This window comes from Penicillium digitatum, chromosome 2 (assembly GCF_016767815.1).
Source record: "Penicillium digitatum chromosome 2, complete sequence".
Classification (NCBI taxonomy): Eukaryota; Fungi; Ascomycota; class Eurotiomycetes; order Eurotiales; family Aspergillaceae; genus Penicillium; species Penicillium digitatum.
This window is the reverse complement of record NC_089385.1, coordinates 2,970,238-2,982,349: the sequence shown is the minus strand read 5'-3', so window position 1 is coordinate 2,982,349 and position 12,112 is coordinate 2,970,238. Positions and strand designations below refer to the sequence as shown.

At 49.1% G+C, this 12,112-nt stretch overlaps 5 protein-coding genes across 5 annotated transcripts; 1 reads left to right on the top strand and 4 right to left on the bottom strand.

Annotated features, from left to right (window-relative positions):
* Nucleotides 1-244: 244 nt before the first annotated feature.
* Pdw03_7094 (Pentatricopeptide repeat protein) lies at nt 245-3,151 on the bottom strand (the record flags this gene model as incomplete). Its single annotated transcript, XM_014678760.1, has 1 exon — nt 245-3,151. One exon carries the CDS (start codon nt 3,149-3,151, stop codon nt 245-247), a length of 2,907 nt encoding a protein of 968 aa, XP_014534246.1.
* A 619-nt stretch (nt 3,152-3,770) lies between these two features.
* Pdw03_7093 (Tetracycline-efflux transporter, putative) lies at nt 3,771-5,574 on the bottom strand (the record flags this gene model as incomplete). Its single annotated transcript, XM_014678761.1, has 3 exons — nt 3,771-3,841; nt 3,892-5,341; nt 5,401-5,574. 3 exons carry the CDS (start codon nt 5,572-5,574, stop codon nt 3,771-3,773), a joined length of 1,695 nt encoding a protein of 564 aa, XP_014534247.1.
* A 411-nt stretch (nt 5,575-5,985) lies between these two features.
* Nucleotides 5,986-7,382, bottom strand: Pdw03_7092 (Ferrochelatase; the record flags this gene model as incomplete). The annotated part of the gene is made up of 3 exons (XM_014678762.1): nt 5,986-6,443; nt 6,501-7,083; nt 7,146-7,382. The coding sequence occupies 3 exons, from the start codon at nt 7,380-7,382 to the stop codon at nt 5,986-5,988; spliced, it is 1,278 nt and encodes a 425-aa protein (XP_014534248.1).
* A 326-nt stretch (nt 7,383-7,708) lies between these two features.
* On the top strand, nt 7,709-9,942 carry Pdw03_7091 (Ku seventy; the record flags this gene model as incomplete). The annotated part of the gene is made up of 8 exons (XM_066101555.1): nt 7,709-7,771; nt 7,828-8,448; nt 8,496-8,781; nt 8,844-8,859; nt 8,903-9,342; nt 9,395-9,498; nt 9,564-9,779; nt 9,832-9,942. 8 exons carry the CDS (start codon nt 7,709-7,711, stop codon nt 9,940-9,942), a joined length of 1,857 nt encoding a protein of 618 aa, XP_065956638.1.
* A 962-nt stretch (nt 9,943-10,904) lies between these two features.
* Pdw03_7090 (Mitochondrial carrier protein) lies at nt 10,905-11,943 on the bottom strand (the record flags this gene model as incomplete). Its single annotated transcript, XM_014678764.2, has 3 exons — nt 10,905-10,953; nt 11,007-11,627; nt 11,696-11,943. The coding sequence occupies 3 exons, from the start codon at nt 11,941-11,943 to the stop codon at nt 10,905-10,907; spliced, it is 918 nt and encodes a 305-aa protein (XP_014534250.2).
* Between the last annotated feature and the right edge of the window lie 169 nt (nt 11,944-12,112).

Below are 12,112 nucleotides of genomic sequence, written 5' to 3'. Positions count from 1 at the left end.
GATTGGCTTGTGTTCATGGGCTGATGTTTTTTTTTTTTCCTTTGGCGGAGAGAAGGGGGTGGCGTGACATGTGAAATGGTCACCTCTCTCCGCCTTCTCAATTCTACGCAGAAGGGGACATCACGCCGTTTATCTTTAAAGTGGACTGATATGGATATACAACATCCGTGGATTGTACAGGTATATCAACATCTAACCTATTGAAGATGGCTATTGTACATAGAACTATTTATATTAAACATATTCACTGAGACACCCGATGCCCCTGATAATCCTCATACTCCATATACTCCGCGTAATCCCCTCCAGGTGAAAACTCAAGGTGATAGTCAGACGAGTACTTCTCGGGCACATAATGCGCACCCCAATTCGCTGGATTGTTCCACGGGTATTCGGGATCCTCCGAAGGGACAGTGTGCAAATTTGAGACATTGGACTCAGACCACCACTTTGTATGATCAGGGGCATCGAACTGCTTGCGCCTGAGCAACAGATCCAACTCCCACTCTTCATCAAAGTTCATGATGAGTTCCCCTAGGTCTGTGGTGGGAAGTAAATGTTTTGGCTCGGTGAGTTTGAATGGCTTGGAACGCTTCGACCTTTTCAACTCTGGATGCACGTTGATGGCTGACCAGTGCGAATCACCTTCAAACTTGGCCTCCAGTGCCCCCACGATTTGCCGGAGTACCAAAACTTGTCCCGCGGCATCGTAGGAGCCGGAGGATCTGATCACAATTTCCAACGAACTCAACTGAGAGGTGGCTTCCACAACAAAGTCTTGGTTGATGGGCTCACTCCGCGAGAGGACTGTCATTATGCACCACCAGACTCCCTTCAAGTTGTGGACCTTGGCAAACGCGCGCAATAGCATCTTCAGTAGTACCTGGTCGAATCCATGAGAGAGCCGCCACCGAGATTGGTAGATGGTTGTGAGAAGATCGACGGCAAGTTCTGGCGCTCCACCTCCAACGAGGTAACGGCTAGTGGAAGTCGCGCAGAAGTGCTTCACCAAAAGACCATTGGTGTTGGCGCAAATGTCATAATATTCAAATATGGCCATCTTGATCAAGCCTCCATACCCAATGGCTTCTGGATCCACTTCCATGACCCGTTGGAAGAATATGGGAATCCACGAAGTGAACCGCTTGCTGTAACGGAGAGAGGGAACATTCTTCCAGTAGTCCCATTCGGATGTAATCAGACGTCGCGCGTTTATCAAGCCTGTCTTTTTGCAGCTGAGAATCGCGGCGATCACAGCCAGCTTCAAATGAAGTGGTCTGACAACGTAACCTCCAGTGGTCGCGTGATTGTAGATTGCCAGAGCATCGGTGTGTCTGCCCATGTTGATAAAGTGCTCCATCCGCTTGTGGAGTGGAACATATAGACTGGCAGTTTTGGAGGCTACCATCTCGCTCACCGTTCGAGGGAAAGATTCCTCGGCGGGAATGTGAATAGGGGCTATTTTATCTCCTCGTACTGCCCAAGTTTCAGAACTAGTCCCAAGAATGCGTCGGGAAGAAGTTAAGTGATCTTGTCGATTCTTTGCGGCTTGCTTTAGTCGCCAGATTCCCACAGGGTTGTCGGTCATTGCGAGTTTTCGGCTCTTCACGAGTGATTTGATGAACCGATCGTCGATGCCGGTATTCCAATTCTGATCGTGGGCCATGTCCATAATGGTTGTGATCATCTCCTCGTTGCCCTTTTCAATGATTGCTTCGAGAATGTGTCGATGGAGTACCTTGTCGGGTTGTATGTCAAAATCGTTGATACAAGAGATGACGAAGTCGAGGATTTGCTGGCCCGTGTGGGTAGGATAGTATTCCAAGAAGACCCGGTCGAAAATCATAGTGAAATCTTTCTTCGATTGGGTGTATCCGTGCTCGTGCATCGCATGCATGCCATCCATGACCCTGTCCCATTCACAGTTAAGTGCTCTGTTATAGATAATCAAGCCAATGGTCCGGCATCCAGGTTCAGTCCCATAACGTGTTGACATCGCCTTGACCATAGCTTCGGCTTCCTCGGCTCGACCAGTTTCAACCATGGCCTTGACCATTGGGTTGAAAAGTTTCTCAGTTGGTTTCCGATCGAGTGATTCGAGACGTTTGAGAATGAGGCCAAGTTGGGAAGACAGCAATTCCATGCTCCTAGTTTTCCTCCATAATCCATCAAGATAAGCACCACACAGGCCACAGTCGCGGTCATCCTCGAAGCGCTGGAAGAAGAGGTATTTGGCGGAGTCCAACCGTTTGGACTCGATCAGACATCGGAGGATAACCTCCAACAGATGGTTTGGAACAACAAAGCTGGTTTTGAATTTATCATATATAACGCCGACAGAGTCGATGTGGCCCTCTTTTGCAAGCAGATGCATCAGTGTAGCCCACATCTCCCCCGAGACGACACTGACTTTGTCCATGCGATTGAACAACGTTCGAGCAACGAACAGGTTCCCTTTCATGCAATTTGCAGTAAAAATAATACATGCAAGCTCTCTGCGTTCCCAAGAAATGCTGGGTGTTTGCCGAGTATAGGCTAAGAACAAATTTGCAGCAGTGATTTCCCGTTCTTGATTTAACAACCTGCGGATTTCGGCGTCAAAGGGCAGCTTGCCAGATTCTCGTGCGAGCTCACCCTGCTGTTTCTCACGAGCCAGAATTTCAGCGTTCTGGGCTAAGCTTGGAGGATCGATGTTTCCCGTGTAGTTGGATTGTGCAAGTGGGTGGGTCCCAAAGAGTGATCGCTTTGATCGAGCATGGTGTTTTTCCAAGCTGACCAGGGGTTTAGGCTTGGGCTTTGGATCATATTTTTCTGTCTCGAACCCTGGCTCATCTGGCCCATCAGGTACGTTCCGATTCCTCGCCTTGAGGGATTCAATGCCCATGAATTCACCCGCTTCCGCCGCCTCAACCATCACTTTGAGTCTTTTAGCAGCAGATGTTGCATCATAATTTGGGGCAGTGGTGTGTAGTGTTCGTTTGTTCTCGATGATTTTCTCGGCGATGCGGACCCGGCGGTGGGCTTCGTATGTGAGGGCTGCAACGGTGCAGAATCCGCCAACCGTTGAGCCGGCCAGGGCCAATTGGCGGAGCACTCGGAGGGCATTTGGAGAGGGTATTATTGAGCCGGATTTTGCGGCGCGGGCAAGCATGTTGAAGATGCTAAGCGCGGGTTGCGCGCGAGTTCACCAGTCATGCATGAGCGGCCTCGCATCAATTTTCCGAAATGAGGAGATGATTGAAACAAATTGAACTTAAATAACGTCGACCGCCAGATATGATCCAAGATTAGGTGTGTCCAGGCAATCGAAGCTGAGAGCGTAGGGTAAGTTCGGAGCAACTTCTTTTTTCCGGTGCAAATCAACTTGCGCGTTGGGCTGGTGCCGCCCACCGGAGGCTGGCCTGGTCATACGACCTTTGGATCTAACCGGATACATCTTCCATAGCTTCCTGTCCCCAAACCACAAGTCTTTGAACATTTGTTGGAAAAGATGTGGAAAAGGGTAAGGTAGATGTCGAATAAGTTCGAGCCGCACTTAGCTCTTCACACAGCTACTATCAAGATGTGTGTGTCTTACCGATGTGTCTTGAAATGTTTTGTGTCTACCTTGATAGTACCCCAATACCTGCAAAACAGTTCCCTAAAGTAGAAAAAAATCCCCTTTCTATCACAATCTTCTAGAGGAGTTCAAACTAGAAAAGACGCCAATGGAGCAGACATGTCAAATAAGCAATGCAGTGTATTATTTCGAAGAACCATCCACCGGTCCATCATAGCAAAGGCTGGTCGTGCTCGTCGGCATCTTCTTCCGCCCTTTGATCGGTAGCAGGCTCTAGGGTCACTGGCACAATAATAAGTATGCTTCTAGTAGGAGGTCAAAAAAAAACTTACCATTCGATCTGATGAGCAGACTCAGGAGGAATGCTCCACCAAAAACGGCCGCAAGTGCCACAAATACTGTCTGGGGTAATGTTGCAACAGTCAAACTGTAAATTAAGTTAAAGACAGAAGGCGCAACAATTCGAGCAAGAGCATGCAAAAGACCAGTGGCACCGAGCATCTGTCCAATACGTTCATGGGGCACATGCTTCGTCAGAGATGACTGCAGGATTGCAGATCCCATGCCACCTAGGGAGGCGACAATGCCAGACATTATCATGACTGCTGGAGTTTTGGACAGAGCATAGCCAATGTAGCCCAGCACATCGAATATTATAGATATGCGGATCAGAACAATATCCAGCGTGTCTGAGCCGCGAATGGTTCCGTCTTCCTTGGACGGAGTGCGGAAGAACATGGATACAAGCGGAAGCACCAGAAATAGATTGAGCACTCGCACCACATTGATGATCGCTACAAACAGACTGGACTCCACACTGCCCCAGTTGAACATGTATGCGGCGTAGATGATAATAACCTGTACTGTGCCCAGGGCAACGCCAAAGACAGCAGTGTCGATGGCAGCCAACAGCATAATATTCCGGCGTAGAGCCGGACTGGCACCGCGGCGGTTGGGGAACAAGAGACTTGGTTTTCCAACGGCGGGCATCAGAATTGCAAGTGGGGTGATCAGATTCATTGGGTTCCAGACACGCCAAGAGCACCATTTAGGAGAGTCAGCATTCACGTTATTTATGCGATGCTTCTCGCGGGCCGCGAGCTGTCGATCCTTGGACAAAGATTCAGGCACAATGAGGAAGATTGATAGACAGAAAGTTGCATGGAATGCAAGCGCAATGTAGAAGACTACAAGTGTGCCCCCATGCTTGATCAAAAATGCCGCACCGCCAGGCCCAGCTGCAACTCCAAAGAACAGAGCACCATGGAATAGACCAAATGCCACGCTTCGCTTTTCGGCTGGCGTACAGTCAGAAACATATGAATGGATCAAAGCCTGCGCAGTTGTAAATGATCCACCGAGTCCATCCATAACGGCTCCAAGTAGAAGCATATTAACCGAGACCCGGTCTGGCCATTTAGCCACAATGACAGTGATTATCTCATTGAGCACCGCGCCCATCGCGCCCAGCGCGATCATCTTGGTCCTCCCGTAACGATCAGATAAGTGTCCGAACCGAGGACTCACCAATGCTGACAGAATACCCGCAATGAGATTCAGATAGAGCTGGAACTGGGCAACCAATGACTGAATTTGTGGGAACTGGCACTGGGGGTTGTGCTCGCCAAATATAACAGGTAGATAGGTGAACCCGGGTTCTTGGGTGGTCTTCTCAGCAAGATAGTCTCGACAGATGAGCGACAAGGTTAAATTGATCTTGGGCACAGCCATTCCACCAAAGCCCAGTGTAAAAAGAAGACCGAATGGGAGCAGCCACCAAATCTGTCATGTTTGCATGTTAGACAGTTGTTCCTGACGCATATGTCGCAAACCTCACTCACACTCGGTCTCCTCCATTTCGGCCGATCATCCGTAAGGTTTACAGGCTGTCGATGCAATAGCCCATCGGTTTCAAGAATGAGAGGCGTGTTTTCATTCACATCTTCAACGCGGCGGGTCTCTTGGGGGTGCATCGGCGGGACATCATCCCCTGCAAAGAGTTCTTCGTTCTCCATGGTGAGGTTGGAGACATTGTGGATAGTCCCGGGATTTTCCAAGATTATTGCACCATTGATTTGTAATATTTAAAGCCACGGACACATCATTCTCTAATGAAAGAGGGGGCTATGTTTCTGCGGTTAGGTTTCCTGAATTCTTATCGGGATGTCATCATTGGCAGTCGTTAGCTCCGGAATCTCCGCACAGAGTTGGGTGCTTAGTTATGTTAAGGTGTCATTCTGACGGTTTATCCTTTCCAATATATCACAGATACCCTATTATCTTGCATAAAATTGGGGATATATAATGCAGTACATTAAGCCACGATATTGTACTCTAACAACGCCTCCAATGCCTTCTAATGCCGTATACATACATCGAAGGCTGAACTCTCCTAATCCGGACATATAAACCCGAGCTTAGTCAGCTTATATAACCATGGAAGCGTGCTCCTGGCCTGCAAAGAATTTCTTCTGGCCCAAGCACCGCTCGCTGGTGCAGCCCTGGCAACGCAGTGTCATCTGGCGAGAACACAATTCTCCCTTTTGCAAGTGGTCGCGAGCAATATCGGCAAGAGCCTGGATGAAAACTGGGCTTCCGTTCAAGCTCTCTGCGCGCTTGACACCCGGGCTATTGGCTTCATGGATGACTTCCTGGTCCAGCTCGTAGAGGGTCTCAATGTGGTCACTTGTAAACGCAATGGGAACCAAGATCAAGTCAGTCTGTCCTCGTTTCACATACTCTTGGACAGTATCACTGGTCTGTGCCCCGAGCCACGCACTAGGTCCCACCTGGGATTGCCAGCACAGACGGTAGGGGTTTTTGAACTTGAGTCGTTGCATTACGGCATGAACAGTCGCTGCAACTTCGGCAGGGTAGGGATCACCTGTGTGAAAGAGTAATTAGTGCGATTCTGGTGTCTAGCCACGGAACATCACCCTACCGCGGTTGACAACGCTCATAGGCAAACTGTGGGCCGAGAAGAGCAACACGACCTTGTCTCGCTTCTCCTCCGGGTACGTCTTGAGCTGAGCCTCGATGTTTTGTGCGAAAGCCTCCACAAGACCAGAATGAGAGGGCCAACGGTCAATGACACTCCATTGGATTGCGCCAGCCGGCTCGGACCCTCCATTTGCACGCTTTCCCTCGAGACGATTCCGCCACTTCCACAATTCATTGAGGGAACTGCCGGTCGTCGAACAGGAGTACTGCGGGTATTGTGTAAATGCGACAGCACGTCCGCCCTTCCCATTGCCAAATCCGTCGGCGAAAAGCTGCTCATACATGGTCTCGGTCAACGGGGCAGCGTAGCGGAAGGCAACGTAAGGCTTGTGCGGCGCAGTCTCCGGGGAGATCTTGTCCAAGAGCTTACACATTTCGGCGCACTGGTGCTCGGACCATTTCCGAATGGGCGACCCGCCGCCGATGCTTGCGTACTGCTTTTGGATCTTCGGGGTTCTTCGGCGTGCGATGAGGGGGCCGATATACGATTGGAGCCGTCCTAGGGGGATCAAATCACCGTCGGCCTGTAACCCACAGGTTAGCATCTCAATCCAACGTGGCCATTGTAGTGTATCATGACGCGTACAAATAGTCTGCTCAAAAAGTCCTCCACCTCGTCCGTTGTGGAAGGTCCACCCATGTTCATAAAAACCATAGCCGTCGGGCCCTTTGAGCCTGTCGCATCTTGGGTGACTGGCGGTGCCACTGTCGCGAGACCTCGTTGGCTGCATTTCAATCGACTGCCAATTGCCGACCTCCCTCCAAGAGACGTAGTCCCAGTCAATAACTGTCGGGAGATCGCAAAAGGGCTGCGGAACGCCATATTTGGATTAAGTAGATAGAAAAAGTGTAAAAAAGCAACCTCCTAAATAACATATACAGTTATTAGTGAGCAAAAGAGAATTTCAAACGTGTGTCCAAATTGGACCCCGGACTTGTTGAAACCGGTTTTGATTTGCCCCATGTAGCTCCCATCGGCCACCAGACGTGAACCAATCAGCATCGGAGAAGGTCAGCAGCTTCAGGCATCAGCGTCACCTGACTTTCGTGTTGCCCGCGTCAAAGAGCGCGTCTCAATAACATTTTGGACTTGATTGATTTACAAGCTTTCAATCTTTCCAATCTTCCCAGGATTTCTGTTTTATAGTTATGGCCGAAGATAGCTACACGCTCGAGGAGGAGAGTTACGAGGACGAAGAGCTCGATGAGACCGTGAGGATCAAAAGTTGGGAGATATAGTTACCGACTGCTGACGGTTGCCTACATAGAGTTTCAAATCAGTCAAAGATGCGGTGTTATTTGCCATCGATATCAGCAGTTCGATGCTCACGCCTCGTCCATCGCCTGATCCTAAGAAACATAGCGCTGAATCACCCGCGTCTGCGGCCTTGAAGTGTGCATACCACCTGATGCAACAGCGCATCATCTCCAACCCTCGTGACATGATTGGAGTTTTGCTTTATGGAACGAAATCTTCCAAGTTTTATGATGAAAATGAGGAAGACCGCGGAAATCTTTCGTATCCTCACTGTTATCTGTACACAGATCTTGATGTTCCATCAGCCCAGGAAGTCAAGCATCTGCGGTCCCTCGCATCTCCAGCAGGTGCTGATGATGACGTGCGACAGGTCTTGGAACCATCCAAGGAGCCAGTCTCCATGGCCAATATGTTATTCTGCGCCAACCAAATCTTCACCTCGAAGGCCCCAAACTTTTCATCTCGACGACTGTTTGTCGTGACCGACAACGATAATCCCCACGCAGACAATAAGGGAATGCGGTCTGCCGCAACAGTTCGTGCAAGGGACTTGTACGATCTTGGTGTCAATATCGAGTTGTTTCCCATCTCTCAACCAGACCACGAATTTGACACTTCGAAATTCTACGATGTAGGCTTTTAACCTTGGTTGTAGAAGAGTATACTTACGGTTGGTAGGACATTATCTACAAAACATCGCCCAGTGATGGAGATGCCCCGGCATACCTACAGCCGGATACAAATGCATCGACGGCTAAAGGTGACGGACTCTCATTGCTCAACTGTCTGTTGTGCAGCATCAACTCGAGATCTGTCCCCCGCCGGTCGCTGTTTTCAAATGTACCACTTGAGATCGGACCCGACTTTACGATATCTGTTAATGGATATTTGCTCCTCAAAAAGCAAGAGCCTGCCAGGAGTTGCTTCGTCTGGCAAGGCGGCGAGACCGCGCAGATTGCTAAAGGTGTCACGACTCTTATGTCCGACGATACAGGACAGGAGATCGAAAAGGCTGATATTCAAAAGGCATACAAGTTTGGCGGTGAGCAAATTTCATTCACCATCGAAGAACAACAGGCTCTAAGGAGCTTCGGCGATCCTGTGATCCGTATCATTGGGTTCAAGTCACTGTCAGCCCTTCCGATTTGGGCCAACGTCAAACACCCCTCGTTCATATATCCCTCCGAAGAGAACTACATTGGCTCAACGCGGGTTTTTTCTGCATTGCAGCAGAAACTCCTCGATTCCGAGAAATTGGCTTTGGTCTGGTTCATCCCCCGCAAAAACGCCTCACCAGTCCTAGCTGCTATGATTGCCGGGGCTGAAAAGATCGACGAGAATGGTGTCCAGAAAATTCCGCCTGGGATGTGGATTATCCCTCTTCCATTCGCGGATGACGTACGCCAAAATCCAGAGAGCACCGTCAACCGGGCTGGAGACGCACTGAATGACGCCATGCGAGATGTCGTTCGCCAGTTGCAGCTCCCTAAGGCCGTATATGAGCCTTCAAAATATCCGAATCCTTGTGAGCCTCGATCTCTGCGATTTTCTGAAAACGATGCTGACAAATTTCACAGCGCTTCAATGGCATTATCGTATTCTACAGGCTATTGCCTTGGATGAAGATTTCCCAGAATCACCGGATGACAAGACCGTGCCCAAGTACCGACAGATTCACAAGGTTAGTCACTTCCATGGTCTTGGAAATTGTAGAAGTATACTGACCAAATGGATGTTCTATCACAGCGCGCTGGCGATTACATTCTCAAATGGGCCGAGGAACTTAAATTGCAAGCCTCTGAGATGTTTGGAAGCTCAGTAGCCACTTCTACGCTGGTAAAGCGAGATGCGAAGAGCGAGCCTGCTGGTGAGCACCCATCAAAGCGGGTGAAGGTTGAAGACAGCGCCTCTGGAGTGGAACATGAAGTGAAAAAATGTTATGAGAAGGGCACTGTTTCCAAGGTGAGTATTCAAAGTATCTCAGGCAATTGACCTAACTAATACTCGTGTTCAGCTTACGGTGGTCGTGCTGAAGGAATTCTTGCATTCACATGGCCGGGCTACAGCAGGGAAGAAAGCAGATCTCATAGACCGAGTTGAGCAGTACTTTGAGAAAAAGTTTTAAATGTGGTTTGAAGTTTGCTTGAGATCATCTTGGTTTGTGATCCGGGGTTGTGGGTTGGGGCCCGAATAATGAGTTACGAGTGTATCCTAATTTCCTGTTTCCATATATGGTCTCAGCCATTTTGAATGAATCATTTTTCTTCATCCGATGCTGTACAATACCTGTAGCACTCCGTCGACATAGGTACGCCAAGCCCAAGTCTTGAAAAAGCCCAGAGCTGCCCTCCTCTCTGTTCCTTCCGCTCCTGTCTGTTTCTCCTTCCCTCCTCAATTTTTCTTCTATGATGGGTCGGCTTTGGATAGTGCGTATAGTATCTATGGTGTCAAACCCGGGACAGGGCGCACTGGTGGTAGTCAGGCCTGATGAGTACATTGGTGTTACTTGTCTTGGTGATGTGCCAATGATGATTAGGTATCTGAAGCAGTGCATTTGAACTGTCTCTAGTAATCAGGAGCTGTCTCCGTATTGGTAGGAGTTTGTTGATAGAATCCAAACAACATCCCGTTTGAATGATCAGATGCTTGAGCCAGCTGAAAGTTGCTCGAAAAAGGAGTCGCTTTTGACAATTGTGGTTGAACATGTAGCAATGGGAATGGTAAAGAGATGGATGCGTGGATAGTGAGAAAGACAATGGCAAGAATGTGCATTTCGCATTCTCTGATTGTCCAGAAATCCATCGACAAAAAGTGATGGAGGATGTCTGTGAGAAACGTTGTCCTCAGCGCTTGAACGCAATTTAAAATTTAAAACAAAAGAAGGACCCCCGAAGACTCCAAGTGTTATGCAACGAAACGGGTGACCGAGTTCCAGGCGTTTATCCTATCGCAGTAATCATTTGCGCAGAACGACGAAACGCGTGTGTGCAAGGGAGACGAAACTGTCCCATCCTTCCCACGATGTGTAGATGCTAGCCTGGGAGGTGTCGCTGGATATGGGAACGAATGCTCCCCCCGAGAGCGGAATCAACACTGTCCGTAGACCTGACAATAACATAATTCTTCATTGGGGCAACTACGAAAGACGGTTAGCTCAACACCACGAAAATGTAATCGACCATCACTTACTATACCCCTTCCATACCAAAAATGATATGCCACAAAAACTCCATCACCCTCCCCGACGAAGCGTCGCTAAGTTCCGTATCGATAATCCATTGCCGGAATTTGATGTAATCTTCCAGCGGTCGCTTCCGTACCTGATCTCGCGAGAGAGCAAATTGTGCGCAGCATGCGGCGCCAATCTCGGCAGGCTTGCGAAGATACGTCTGGCCTGCAAATTCCTGCTCCGTGGAGGAGGACGTATTCAAGGGAGGCGTACTCGTGCCGTCGAATATGTCCAACCAAACCTCCTCGGTGACATGACTATTGGAGCGATGGGTATTTTTGCAGCCTGGATTCCAATTACAACGAAGATTCACGTAGCCATTTTGCTGGACGAAATCGAGTCGGAGGTTGCGCATGGCTATAACGTTGTCGTGGAGTGGTGCATCGACATGCCAGGCCATGAGGAAACCTGAACGGTGGGCATGGAGAAAGACGATGGTTGAGGGAAGGTTGTAGTAGTTATCGATTACATACGTGAGGTAGGCCATAGACTCATGGCCTTTGTTGAATTGGGTCGTCAGAACGTCGGGATTGAGTTGTGTCTCGGGCGAGGGGTTGACGGTGTAGATTGCTCGTTGCCAACTATTTTTGAGAGAAAGCAAGCCAGTTAATGATGCACCATGGAATGTGCGAGATCCAAATGCACTCACTCGGGAAGCTCTTGTTCCACCCATTCGGTAGGCTCTTCTTCCAGCTTGGCCATCACAATCACCTTATCACCCGGTGTAATCTCGCCATGTGGACTTAGGGGGGTGTCAGTGCGATCTAACCAATTAATCACGTATGCGCCAGCGCGATATTGATTGCAAATGTCTTGTAGATGTGCCTCGAGTAAATATAACGAGAAAAGAATGAGACATGAGACGCCGAGCCCCGCGAGACGGAGTCCCCCTTTCATCGTGAATGAAGTGGTATCAAAATCCGGGGGACTTTGTGGAGAGATACCCGTAGGTGTGAACTCAAGGTAGAGGATTCACAAGAAAGTCATTGATATTTATAATGTTTCCGATGTATAATAGTGACAGTGATGTGGAAAAGGAGAGTAAGTGTTCCAAACTTATCAAAAT